The sequence below is a fragment of the Diorhabda sublineata genome, chromosome 8, assembly GCF_026230105.1.
Source record: "Diorhabda sublineata isolate icDioSubl1.1 chromosome 8, icDioSubl1.1, whole genome shotgun sequence".
Lineage (NCBI taxonomy): Eukaryota > Metazoa > Arthropoda > Insecta > Coleoptera > Chrysomelidae > Diorhabda > Diorhabda sublineata.
The window spans coordinates 7,918,204-7,933,523 of record NC_079481.1 but is presented as its reverse complement, the minus strand read 5'-3'; the positions used below and the strand labels follow the sequence as shown (position 1 = coordinate 7,933,523).

At 30.6% G+C, this 15,320-nt stretch overlaps 1 protein-coding gene across 5 annotated transcripts in view; it reads right to left on the bottom strand.

Annotated features, from left to right (window-relative positions):
- Positions 1-15,320, bottom strand: part of LOC130447468 (Ig-like and fibronectin type-III domain-containing protein 2) — a 206,141-nt gene that overhangs the window by 61,766 nt on the left and 129,055 nt on the right. For all 5 annotated transcript variants that reach the window (XM_056784302.1, XM_056784299.1, XM_056784303.1 and 2 more), the window contains exon 3: positions 10,210-10,297. In XM_056784302.1, coding sequence (XP_056640280.1) covers positions 10,210-10,252 — 43 coding nt within the window. In that variant the 5' untranslated portion in view covers positions 10,253-10,297. The remainder of the gene's footprint in view (positions 1-10,209; positions 10,298-15,320) is intronic.

The following is a 15,320-nucleotide window of genomic DNA, read 5'->3' as shown; positions in this document are numbered from 1 at the left end:
TTAGTTGCTTTGATGCAATTTTTAATTGCATTTGTGCAATAATAACCAATTTATCTATATGGAAAACAATAAAAACATATAAATATATAAAATTGAATCGTTCACCATTCAAACATTCACTTCTGTTTAAATTGTAATAGACTGTGACTTGGATTTGATAAATTAATGTACATAACTTGATGAATTCTTATATTTTTGTGAATAGAAATCATATCAATCATATATTGAGGTATAAAACCCAAAATTTTGATTAGAATAAATGTCAATTGCGTTAGTTTTTGCATGATATATCCCAAACATGCTTAATTAGATTGAGGTCTGGAAATCATGCTGGCCAATTCATTTATGTCGTTAATTAACTTGAGAGAAAGCATCATAGGGTATTAGTAAGTTTCCTGGGAAGGAAAAAAGGATAAAAAGTTGCTGCAGGAAGTAAAATAGTCTTTTTTTAATATCATTTGGAGCCACCATCTTGAACTAACTACGCTTAGTGAAATCAACTTTCTTAAAGTTCCAATATGATAATAAGAAAAATTATAGTAATCTATTTCAAAATTGAAGTTTGTTAATGAATATGAGAAAAAATTATACCGCATCTCAGTTTTAATAGTAATTCCAGCCTCAGAATAATCCGTAATTTTTATTATTTTCCTTAAAAATCAAGCAGCAGCTAAATAAATGTTAAAATGAACAAAATAATTTTATTTTAATGTTTTTTTTTTGGTTTACAATAAGGGAACGTTGTATACTTTGAAGTGTTGACAGCTGGAAACTACCAGATTTTTATCAACTTTTGACCAATTCCAACGTGATTGTACAAACGTGTTTTTTGAATATTGAACGTCAGTCAACAATCGATGTTCATCCAATCAGATATCGTTGGAAATTCCATGACAGATAAACACGAACTAAAATAGAATTTTGAAAATTAAATTTGCATTTTATATTCGATTCTAGATATAAATCGCAGTCACGTGAAGCGAACGTGATTCGCGGCAATGATAATATTTCCAGTGGAAACGAGAAAATTTAGGAATATGCAGCTACGTTTACTTCTCGAGAACGTATCTTCTTTCAACTTGTTACCACGTCTGAAAAAAAAACTGTTTTATCTACAGTGTGAGAAAATTCACACATCGGAAAACGTAAATTGTTTGATACCTTCTTTATAATAAGAACTATCTGAAAAAAAAGTGGGGATCGAAAAAAACTATACTAGGATTTAATAAACAAACAATTCTGAATTGAAAAGACCCATTAGAAAATGAAAAATTGGTAGAAATACTAAGTAGATGTGCAAAAGGACTGATACAAGACAAGATTAAAAAAAATAGTGGTATTTTGTTGAAAAATGATGGATCGAGGATGATAATTGATTTATCTTGTTAATGAATTAAAATTAAAATAGATTAATCTATTTCAAATGTACAAATATTATTTTCACCCTGTTTTCAAGTTATATGAAAGATGGTGGTCAACTGTATGAAATCTGGAGTGAGTAAATTTTTTCATTTATTCAGAATTCATGATAATTTCTATTTTTTGCTCTGCAGATTTATACTTTTGAACAAATTTAACCTTTCAAAGTAAATTTTAATAGTGTTTTATTAACGTCACGTTTTTATGAGCTCAAAACTTTCTTGTCGACAATAGTCGTTTTTTTCTTTCATTTGCTTGACTGCAATATGACTTGTTGTTTTTCCCACCTTTGTTTTAAAACTTCTTAAAATCGCAAGTGCTTCAAACCGAACACGACCATTGAAAAACTTTCTCAGATTTAATATAAACTCTCGAGAATTATAAGAAAAGTTTTCTGGCAAATTAAGAAATAATAAAAAAAAGCAGATGGAAATTTCATATTTTTCAAATAAAAGTTTTGTTCTTGTTTGGAATAACAATCATTTTGACGTGATTCTTTTATTACATAACAGATTACAGAACAACTCAATTTCAAGTTAAAAATCATCAGTATTGAATGAAATAGATGGTAATATATCAACCTCCCTTTTCACGTCGCCATTTTCCAAATTTTTTGCCCACAATTTCCTTTAAAAACTTAATAATAATTCAATAGAAAACCTCAACATGTTTTTTCAACTAAAATTTCGAGAGAGGTCACAATATCGGGTTTAGTAACGTCACCATAAATCTGGACGTCCCCTAATGTAGCTGAAAATATATTTCCAATGTTTTTTATGGAACTTTCTCACAAAAAAAATGATTATGAAGGTAATATGTGTAGATTCCAGGTAATATATGTTCAGGAGCTGGTAATATTCAAAACAACACCTCTCTAAACCAAAATGTCTACATATTTTGATAGAGACCAAAATATGATCAGTAGTTATTTTTATCGATATCCATTCTTTTTTCTTCATGTTTCCATCAATTGTCATTAATATCCATTGTTTTGTAACGATTTTCATTAATTTCCATTTTATTCTCATTGATTTTTGTGGACTGTCTCGAGTTTTCTTCGCTTTTTGCTGCCCCCCATCAATTTCCTTTCATTTTAATATTGTAATTAATCAATATCCATCAATTTTCACTCAATTCTCATTAGTTTTATAGGGCTGTTTTCAGTTTTTTATACTTTTAATTGGTTCACATCAATTTTTGTTATATTTTCATTATTTATCATCCATATCCATCAACTTCCCTCGACTTTCTATTAACTTTCATCAATATGCATTGATTTTCCGTGTGTTTTATCAATTTTCACTTAATTCTCATCAGCTTCTGTTAGCTTTCTTGAATTTTTTGCGGTTGTAAGCAATTTTCATCCAATTTCTCATCAATGTTTATTAATATCATTTGAGTTCCCTCACGTTTCCATCAATTTCCATTAATTACAATTTTTTTTCAAGTTTCCAAATATTTTCATCAATTTTCACCGATTATCCTCTATTTAGATCAGTTTCTATCTAATTCTCATTAGTTTTCTTTGGCTTTCTTACAGTTTTAATTGCTTTTTATTGATTTTTCATCATTTTTCTCATGAATTTTCATCAATATCCATTGAGTTTCATCCATTTCCATTGGTGCCTATTTCAATCTCAATGCTTTCTAGAATTATCCGTGGTTTTCTTTGCTTCTCCTCATGATTTCATAGATTTTCCTTCATGTTTTATGAATTTTCATCTATATCAATTGATTTTTATCATGTTTTCATAAACTTCCATCAATCTCCATTGATTCTCTTCGATTTCGGTTAGTTTCCATCTCATTCTTATTAGTTTTCGTTGGCTTTCTCAGGTTTTCTAGGGGTTTAATTGCGTTTTATTGATTTTTCACAATTTTCTAATGAATTTTCATGAATATCCATTGATATCTCTCCATGTTTCTATCAATTTTCATCTATACCCTTTGAGTTTCATCCATTTCCGTTAGTACCTATTACAAACTTAATGGTTCTCTTCAGCTTTCTGCAGTTTCTTTGCTTTTTCTCATGCTTTCATCGATTTTCATCAATACCAATTGATTATTTTCACGTTGCCATAAAATTTTCATCAACATCCATTTATTTCCCTCGATATTGAATAGTTTCTATCTGATTCTCATTAGTTTTTGTTAGCTTTCTTAAGTTTTGTACGGTTTTACTTGCTTTTCATTGATTTTTCATCATTTTCTCGTGAATTTGCTTTGGTATTTATCAAGTATCATCCATTTTCGTTAATACTTATTTCAAACTTAATGGTTTTGTTCAGCTTTCTCGAATTTTATGCAGTTTTCTCTGCTTTTCCTCATGCTTTCATCGATTTTCATCAATACCAATTGATTATTTTCACGTTGCCATAAAATTTTCATCAACATCCATTTATTTCCCTCGATATTGAATAGTTTCTATCTGATTCTCATTAGTTTTTGTTAGCTTTCTTAAGTTTTGTACGGTTTTACTTGCTTTTCATTGATTTTTCATCATTTTTTCGTGAATTTGCTTTGGTATTTATCAAGTATCATCCATTTTCGTTAGTACTTATTTCAAACTCAATGGTTTTGTTCAGCTTTCTCGAATTTTATGCAGTTTTCTCTGCTTTTCCTCATGCTTTCATCGATTTTCATCAATACCAATTAATTATTTTCACGTTGCCATAAAATTTTCATCAACATCCATTTATTTCCCTCGATATTGAATAGTTTCTATCTGATTCTCATTAGTTTTTGTTAGCTTTCTTAAGTTTTGTACGGTTTTACTTGCTTTTCATTGATTTTTCATCATTTTTTCGTGAATTTGCTTTGGTATTTATCAAGTATCATCCATTTTCGTTAGTACTTATTCCAAACTCAATGTTTTTCTTCAGCTTTCTTGATTTTAATGCAGTTTTCTTCGCTTTTCCTCATGTTGTTATCAATTTTCATCAATACCATCGTTTTTTCCCACTTCTCAATAAACTTTTTCTCTAGGTACTTGTTAGTACTATTGTCAATGATAACAGATCTTTCCTCAATCACCACCGAATTGGCCTCAATCAGCGATCATAAATCAACTTCGTTACATACCTAACCGAAAAGTTAAACTTCGGAAACTAGTTATTCAACATTTAAACTATATCGTTTCTAATTACACATAGCCTCTACTCAATTCCAACTCTACAAACTTTCAACTACAAACTTAATTTTCATAATATGTCGCTAGCTAACATTAGTAATTGATATACTTCTCTAATTATCACATTAGCGAGAACATACGTCAGTAAAATTGTTGCGGAACAATTTTAAGTAAAGCAACAATTGAATTAATCCTGGTGATATATATCACACAAAATTCTAGTTCAAAATTTGGTTAACGGCATTCCGATAATTATCCTATTCAAATTAGGTCTGCGCTTTGCTAGTTTCGGACCCTCACAAGAACCGTATTATGTGTTTCGCTACCCCCAGCGTGAAATTATTTTCCACTTGAAACTATAGAAATATAGACGAGAAAGTTCGTTCATGTTTTGCTATTTCAGAGTGAGTCTAATGAATAAAAAATAAATCTGTACACAATAATTAAAATTTTGGTGGTTCCGTCTACGTCGCATACACCAAAATTTAAAAAAAAATAATTTAGTATATATAATCAAATACTACGTAAAAGACACTTTATTTTCCAGAAAAACAGGTTTGTTTGAAAATTCCCAGACATAAACAAATTAGGAATCAATCTTCTGTCTTTTCATCTATTTAGTAACGCACTGAATAATCTGTTCACATAATTCTATAAATGCTTTATTAGTACGTGAAGACACGCTTTCGTCTGTCACCACCAACCCCAATAAACTCCCCGTTGAGTGGTAAATACCCCTTGGTCTCCAGGTCATAGTAGGGGAGTTTAATCGCGCTGGGTGGCAGAAAATGTGAAAACATATATTTCCCTCTTTTTTTAACAAATGAGGACTTCTGAAACGATCTGAAAATTTCTAGAATTGCTTAGAAAGTTCTAAAATATATACAACTATTATAATAAATTTAGAATGTTCTGGACAATTCTAGAAATTACTGGAATGATCTGGAACATTCTAAAATGACTGCAATCTATGATATAAAATATATATGAAAGGCACCACCAACCCAAATCGACTTTTCGTTGGGGTGGTGAATACCCCTTGGTCTTCAGGTCGTAGTAAGGTAGTTTGATCGCGGTGAGTGGAAGTGAATTGGGAAAATGTGGAATTATAATATTTCTGTCTTTTTTTAACAAATGAGGACTTCGGAAACGATCCCAAAATTTCTAGAATAGTTTAGAAAGTTCTAAAATATATACAACTATTATAATAAATTTAGAATGTTCTAGACAATTCTAGAAATTACTGGAATGATCTGGAACATTCTAAAATGACTGCAATCTATGATATAAAATATATATGAGAGGCACCACCAACCCAAATCGACTTTTCGTTGGGGTGGTGAATACCCCTTGGTCTTCAGGTCGTAGTAAGGTAGTTTGATCGCGGTGGGTGGAAGTGAGTTGGGAAAATATGAAATTATAATATTTCTCTCTTTTTTTAGCAAATGAGGACTTCTGAAACGATCCCAAAATTTCTAGAATAGTTTAGAAAGTTCTAAAATATATACAACTATTATAATAAATTTAGAATGTTCTAGACAATTCTAGAAATTACTGGAATGATCAGGAAAATTCTAAAATGACTGCAATCTACGATATAAAATATATATGAGAGGCACCACCAACCCAAATCGACTTTTCGTTGGGGTGGTGAATACCCCTTGGTCTTCAGGTCGTAGTAAGGAAGTTTGATCGCGGTGGGTGGAAGTGAGTTGGGAAAATATGAAATTATAATATTTCTCTCTTTTTTTAACAAATGAGGACTTCTGAAACGATCCCAAAATTTCTAGAATAGTTTAGAAAGTTCTAAAATATATACAACTATTATAACGAATTTAGAAGGTTCTAGACAATTCTAGAAATTATTGGAATGATCTGGAACATTCTAAAATGACTGCAATCTATGATATAAAAAATATATGAAAGGCACCACCAACCCAAATCGACTTTTCGTTGGGGTGTTGAATACCCCTTGGTCTTCAGGTCGTAGTAAGGTAGTTTGATCGCGGTGGGTGGAAGTGAGTTGGGAAAATATGAAATTATAATATTTCTCTCTTTTTTTAACAAATGAGGACTTCTGAAACGATCCCAAAATTTCTAGAATAGTTTAGAAAGTTCTAAAATATATACAACTATTATAATAAATTTAGAATGTTCTGGACAATTCTAGAAATTACTGGAATGATCTGGAACATTCTAAAATGACTGCAATCTATGATATAAAATATATATGAAAGGCACCACCAACCCAAATCGACTTTTCGTTGGGGTGGTGAATACCCCTTGGTCTTCAGGTCGTAGTAAGGTAGTTTGATCGCGGTGGGTGGAAGTGAGTTGGGAAAATATGAAATTATAATATTTCTCTCTTTTTTTAACAAATGAGGACTTCTGAAACGATCCCAAAATTTCTAGAATAGTTTAGAAAGTTCTAAAATATATACAACTATTATAATAAATTTAGAATGTTCTAGACAATTCTAGAAATTACTGGAATGATCAGGAAAATTCTAAAATGACTGCAATCTACGATATAAAATATATATGAGAGGCACCACCAACCCAAATCGACTTTTCGTTGGGGTGGTGAATACCCCTTGGTCTTCAGGTCGTAGTAAGGTAGTTTGATCGCGGAGGGTGGAAGTGAATTGGGAAAATATAAAATTATAATAATTCTGTCTTTTTTTAACAAATGAGTACTTCTGAAACGATCCCAAAATTTCTAGAATAGTTTAGAAAGTTCTTACATGTTTGGTAAGAACGTAAAGACACAAATAGAAAGATACTTCAAAAACTAATTCTCAAAAATATCCATATAAATCGAATAGTAATTCTAGTAGTTACGATAAAGATATACACAGTTGCACGAAAAATAATGATTATTTGGTTCTTCCTAAATATACTACGAGTAGCAGCTGTTTTTTAGTTAACTATACCAATCATCTGAATAAAACCTTATCCATTAATCCCTTTATCCGTTTATTCCCGAATTTTTATTTCACACAAATCCTAACAATTATTCCATTTCCTGTTATCATTTTTTTTTGTTCGATGAATCGCCAAATCGACTGTGCCATTCACTTAATGGTTGCGCTTCCGGTTTTATCGACTAAATACTTACAATTTACCTCTCTATGTTTCGACGTTTTGCTAACATCGTGTATTGTTCAAGATTTAATTGGCGACTAGATATTCATGACCGTGTGAGTGATTAATTGATCTGCATAGTTAATTGGAACTATGTAATTTACGTTTATATCCCGAATTCGGGATACAACTAAGATGTTAACATTTCTGGAAAGACTGTTGTCCTAGAGGATGTATAACCTATTTTCATTATCTGTTTTCCGTGGGAAATCATTTTTTGAATACTTAATTAACAAATTTTTCTCCACGTATGACTTAATAATGCAAATTCGCTCGATAACTAATCACTAAATAATACGATTTAATACAGCTTTGTATTAGTTTATCAATGAGTACATAATTCAATCCCCAATATTAGTTTAAATATATTTAATACAATTAATAATTACTGGCATAAATACGAAGCTCATACATGAATATTGATTCCCTAATTAGATAATTGAACACAGTAAATTGTAAAACTTCTTCTATGATACTGCTACGAGCTTTTCCAACCCCAGTTGTTTTTGTGCACAGTGTCTCTCTTCAGAAGACTTACCACGTCTTCTACTATTTCTTTATCATTTATTTCTGCTAGATCTTTATTTTTGAGATAACATCTGGATACATGCCTCATTCTCACATTTCGCGACGTTAACGCTGTTCAATATCTTTTTTTTTTGTAAAATTTTCTGTTTCATCTTCAGATCTTTGCGTTCTCGTTTCCAGATACGTTACTTTCCGAAGCATATTAATACTTTTTTTCTATTTCTGCATTCAAACTCTACGTAGTATTCACTATTGATTGTTTCTACGTTTTGGAGATAGTTGATGAACCTTCCCAGATGACTGTTGTGCCTTTGGACGCTTCGGACGTGGTTCACCATTCAGATGAAGCTCGTTTTGATTCCGGAGGGAAGCTCTGAATCTTGTTACATCCATTGCCACATCTCGACGCAAAAAATATGATTTTTTAGGTCTAAACATTCCTCTAAATCATCAACACGTCGTTGATTTTGATCACTCACTTTGAAAATAGGTTTCTGTGGTAAAATGTTAAACATACTGCCTTATAGTATCTTTACGGCCTCAGCTAACTAACACAATTTCAATTTACGATTAGATATAACCAATTTGAGGACTTCTTTGAAGTTTTTTTAAGTAACCACCTCAATTGAACAACCAGAACTTCATCCATCATTGGTGTCTGTACAACCACGTTTAAATTCATCAAACTAATAACTAATAGTTCTTTCCGATAGAGCAGATTCCGTATAATATATTTAAAGTCATTTCTGAGCTTGTACTGTATTTTATTTCCATCAAGAAGCAATAATAAATTAACACACGTAATTTTTTGGAAAATAACAGTAGTTTCACTTAAAGGGCTGTCACTTTTTTCTGTCTAATGGAAATGTCTTAAAATTCCACACACAATCTTTTAAAAGTTGGTACTTCGTAAACGTCATATGGATTTGACAATATCAGCGCCATCTGTGTATAAATCACACGACTTATTTAATGTAGATACCTGTACTATGATTTCAATGAATGAGAATCAATAAAAGTGGAAAATAGAGATAAAGTTTGTTAATGAAACTATCAAATTCCTAATTCTTTGTAGTGAAAAACGCGTGTATTTACTACAGTAGCCCATTTGAATCTCAGCTTTTATTAGACGGAAACAGAATTAAGTTTATAATTGAATTGTCGTGGGATTGTTTACAGTAACCCTTTCTAGACTATAAATGGTATACTAGTGAATAGAGACGTTGATACAATACAGGAGTTAGAACTTAAACAATGGGGAATTAAAACGTGGACTGTTTTGGCCGAATTACTAATTAAATCATTAATTCAAAAAAAAGTTTTAGCTTTCTACGTCCCTACTAAATAGATGTCGGTTTGAAGGAGGATGTTTTCTAATATAAATGAGCCGTCACTTCATTTTATAATGTTTGTAACTTGCGTCAGCGCTTTCCAAAACAAAACGTATCCTTGAAAAGCCAAATGAAACTCAAATTTCCTAAAAAAAATCACGAAACAGTAAATTTGAAGCATTAAATGCAGACGATTTCGATATAAGTTGAAATATTAATATCAAATTAGAAGATGTGATTGTTATAGGAAAAATTTTCACTATTGGTTAACGGAAAATCATTAGTGGATGAGGGAAAACTGTAAAAAAGCTATTGGTTGTGTGCAGGTTAACGTAAATAGTGAAATTTTGAAACTACGTCTAAATGATGTCATTACAACTATGTCAAATGTATATATTTATCCAAAAAACTCTCACGAATATATTGTCAAAAACAAACATTATTCCAATGTAATATTTTCTATTTGGTCTAGGAATAGATTTTTCGCCCGTATTGGCATTTTAGAATATCCTTGTAGATACTTACTGTTGAATAAGCTGAAAAAAGTTGATTTTACATGATATTTATGAAGATTTGTATCTATTTGAATATTTCTTATACAGAACGTGAAAATTTCGAGCTGAAGGTGGAAATCTATGGAAAATAATTACTACTTACCGAGTGCTAAATTGAGGGCGGCTAGGTAAACTAATAGAAGCATGGCGAAGCTTGCTAATTGAGGACCCCAGCAGGTGAAATATTCAGCCTAGAAAATAAATTTATTCTATTAGTGACAATTTTTCTACGTTTCAATTATTTTCTTATGAAAGTAACACGATTTTCCACAGGATGAAGTTCAATTAGAAATATTCGATTGTGTTTTAATACGTCCTATAAGAGTTTTTAATAAATACTAGCTTTTACCCGCGGCTTCGCTCGCATCGAATCCATTAAATAAGTATCAAAAATCATTATAATAAAAATTAACTCTATAGCTTTATTAGAACCTGAGATATAGATCTTTGAATGTAGAAAAATTGCCAAAAACCTACAAAAATCCATAACTCCACATTGAATGTCCGCGCCCAGTTCCTCTCCATCACAACCGATTTGAGTATTCAAATACTCAAAAGAAAGAAGGTGTTTCAGCGAGTGTTCTTAAACAAAAACGAATTCTGTAGCTATATTAGAACCTTAGATATAGATCTTTGAATGTAGAAAAATTGCCAAAAACCTACAAAAATCCATAACTCCACATTGAATGTCCGCGCGCGCCTAGTTCCTCTCCAACTCAATCGATTCAGGTGTTCAAGAACTCAAAAGAAAGAAGGTGTTTCAGCGAGTGTTCTCAAATCAAAACAAACTCTGTAGCTATATTAGAACCTGAGATATAGATCTTTGAAAGTAGAAAAATTGCCAAAAACCTACAAAAATCCATAACTCCACATTGAATGTCCGCGCCTAGTTCCTCTCCATCTCAACCGATTTGAGTGTTCAAATACTCAAAAGAAAGAAGGTGTTTCAGTAAGTGTTCTTAAACCAAAACGAATTCTGTAGCTATATTAGAACATCAGATATAGATCTTTGAATGTAGAAAAATTGCCAAAAACCTACAAAAATACATAACTCCACATTGAATGTCCGCGCGCGCCTAGTTCCTCTCCAGCTCAACCGATTTAAGTGTTCAAAACCTCAAAAGAAAGAGGGTGTTTCAGCAAGTGTTCTTAAACCAAAACGAAGTCTCTATCTTGAATAGAACCTGAGATATTGAGGATAGAACGTGTGTACGTGAAAAACTCCCATAAGTAATGTACAGGGGGAAATCGCATTTTAGTATAACCTGAGAATGGTGAAAATTAGATGAAATCCGATGGTTGATGACTGATCTGTGCATCAATACCTTTCATTGAAAAAAAAAAAATTAAGCAAATCGGTTGGGTAGAACGCCTGAACGGACTCGGAATGGAAATCCTCAATATTTTTAATATATAAGATTTACAATTTATGTTAATTTTTTTCAGAATATATCTTTATGGCGAACGGTTCTAAACCATAAATTGTATCGAGTTAAACAAAGAATACGTTTTTGTTGAAAAATTGATACAGTTTGTCCCTGTAAAAGTTAACCAATGGGTCATGAACTTCGAAGGCGTATAACTCAAAAACGAGGGGTCGTATGAGAAAATTTTTTTCATGTCATCTACCCATTCCCGAATTTGTTGCATCAAGCCACGGAATACCCTGTATTTTAACAGTCCTTTCTGTAAACCACCATTAACAGCAAAACCTTCAAAAGACAAGTCTACAAATTTGATAGCTGTTATAAAATAAGTTTAAGGGTTTTGTTAGTTTGTAAAAATGATTCAAAAAGAATCGTTTGATTCAATTTTTTTGGTGAAAAGATACTATTGGACCTAAAGTTCGGCTTGATAAACTTTGTTCCAGGGAAACCAACTTTTGGGAAGTGATTTGCTAGGTTTAAAACAAGACAGAAACATTAAAAAATCGTGATTGTATATTTGAGTATGCAACAAATTGTTCAAAATAGATATATCGCGCTAGCTCACAATAAAAAGTAAAATGATGATTCTAGGTAGAGTTTTGAGTTATTAAATTGCAATAAATCCAAATTTTTCTCATTATTTCTATCATTTTATCTATAGAATAAACGACTTTCTCTCCAAAATACTATATTACAACCTGTATGCAGTTCAAAAGTTTTCATTTCAAAAATACACCCAACTAACTGTGAGTTTGTAATTAGAAGCTTTCCCTCAAGAACTTCATTTATAAAAAATTTTGTTGTAAAATGTAATTCGTGTATGTTGAACAAAAGAAGAGATATGGGTTAGTCACCGGGTATTAATTGCATTCAACATGTTCCGTTTCCCTAAAAACAGAATGAAAGTCAAAGAGAAACTTGGAAAAATCCAGAAAACATGAAATGAAATTTTATCACCGCGTATTATTGCTATGACGCGCTATTTTCCCCGTATATATAAAATGAAAATGGGACAAAAGAAAATTAGTTTTTCATTATACAGATACCCGCGTTTTATATCAAAAGCATTTCTGAAATTCGTCAGCAGTTTTTTTTCCATAGATAGGGCCAAAAAGATTTAAAAAATAAATCGTAAATGTCACAATCTATTTAGATAGAAATTTAAGAATCGTACTTTTAATACCACAATACTAAAAAGAAGAAGAAATAGCTCTTTGATTTACTTCCTGTTGTGAGTCAATCCACATTTTTTTTTCTTAAACTCCCTTGAAGTCCCTTGCATGTTTAGACTCTTTTTTATTATTTTCTTTTCGAAGGTGTTAAGTTTTTCTTCATCAGCTTTAGTTCGATTGATGATTTTCCCTGTAAAAGTTCAATTAGGTAAAGATAACTTTCACATAAATGTATCTTGAATGACAAATGGAGAAATCATTCATCAAGATGTCCAACTACCATATTTTATTACGAGTACGAATTTTCTCATATTGTGAAAATCGGTAGTGGAAACCCACAAAAAAGACTTTTTTATTATGAAATTGTTATATTGAAAAATTATTTTTCCGCGTTAAATGAAAAATGGTATTAGTTTTATGAATAAAACATTTTCGTATGACGTAATATTTGCTGTTGGGACGTCTCCGAAAATATTAAAGCTTCTTTATTGTGTTTTTATCTGTATTTATTCAGGGAAAGCAGAATTTGAAAATGGAACTTTATTGAAGATACAAAACAAAAATAAAACGATTTTCTTTGTATATTTATTCAGATGAAACAATATGAAAATACAGATATTTAATAAATTCATTCAAAGTATATGCACTTCGATCCAACGTAGAAATTGGAGAATTCTTAACAAAAACGACGTTCAAAAGAATAAAAACTACACTATAAAAAATTCAAATTGAGACAAATATTTAAATATAATTGTATAAGATACTATTTGAAACAGTAAAATCTACTTTATAACTGAGTGTGACGTCTCATTACAAAGGAACAAAAAAATTAATGATTTAGAGCTATTAAGACGAAATATAAACTTTTTTGTACCGATACATGACTATGAAAACTGCTTTACGACTATACATCTAATTAGCTGATTTCTAGTTACTGCAAGTTGTGTTTTTGAACTTGAAAAAACGCTACAAGAACATAAAAATGAGACGAGTCGGTTTGAGGTTTTCTAAAAGTATCTAAATTTCGTTTGAAAACTTATCGATTGTTAATTGTACTACTTAAACTTGGAGCATGACTATATTAACGGAAAATATTTTGTTTTTGTACCTCTTAAACTGAAATTACTTGATTAACAATAACAATATAACTAAAATTCTCAAATTTTGGACTTTTTTCATAGGTTTTTTGGAAAGTTCTACTTATTATAAGTTAACTAACATTGTATCACCCCAAAATCCTCAAATACGTTGTTTAAAAATCTTGAAATCTTAATGAAAACACCCCCTTCGTCTATTAATCATAAATATTGAGTTTCTGAAGGAAATATTCAATTATGATTACAGGAAATGTATTTTCAGTGACATATTATATTTTATGGGAGGAGAATTTTTGAATAAATCCAAAATCTCTTCGTAAACCTTTTTGATTGACTCCCAAGCAGCTTTTTCATATCAAATAACAGTTCACAGATCCTTATTTTAGTTTTTCTCCCAAAATTATTGTTTTCAAAGACTGAAATGCATCACGATTTTTGCTTAGCATTTTTACAAAAACGCTACAAGAAAATGAAAATGAGACGAGTCGGTTTGAGGTTTTGAAGATTTCCAAAAGTATCAAAATTTCGTTTGAAAACTTATCAATTGTTAATTGAACTACTTAAACTGGAATCATGATCATATTAACGGGAAATATTTTGTTTTTGTACCTCCTAAGCTAAAATTACTTAAATAACAATAACAAAATAACTAAAATTCACAGATTTTGAACTTTTTCCATAGTTTTTTGTACAAGTTTTACTTATTATAAGTCAACTAATAATTGTATCACCCCAAAATCCCCGAAAACGTTCTTTAAAAATCTTTAAATCTTTGTCTATTAATCATAATTCGAAAGTTTCTAAAGAAATTATCCAATTATGATTGGAGGAAATGTATTTTCAGTGACATTTTATCTCCTATGGGAAAAGAATTTTCGAATAAATCCAAAATCACTTCGTGAATCTTTTTGAATGACTTCCAAGCAGCTTTTCCATATCAAATAACCGGTCATAGATCCCTCTTTTAGTTTTTCTCCCAGAATTATTGTTTTCAAAGACTGAAATACATCACGATTTTTGTTTAGCATTTTCACAAAAGAGCTACAAGAAAATGAAATAAGATGAGTCGGTTTGAGGTTTTGAAAATTTCCAAAAGTATCAAAATTTCTTTTGAAAACTCATCAATTGCTAATTGAACTACTTAAACTTGAAGCATGATTATATAAACGGGAATTATTTTGTTTTTGTACCTCCTAAGCTAAATTACTCGATTCACAATAACAAAATAACTAAAAATTACAAATTTTTGATTATTCTCATAGGTTTTTTTGAAAGTTTTACTTATTATGAGTTAATTAACATTGTATCACCCCAAAATCCTCGAATACGTTGTTTAAAAATCTTGAAATCTCAAGGAAAATACCCCCTTTGTTTATTAATCATAATTATTGTGTTTCTGAAGAAAATATTCAATTATGATTACAGTGAATGTATTTTCAGTAAAATATTATATTTGATGGAAGGAGAATTTTTGAATAAATCCGAAATATATTCGTGAATCTTCTTGAATGACTTCCA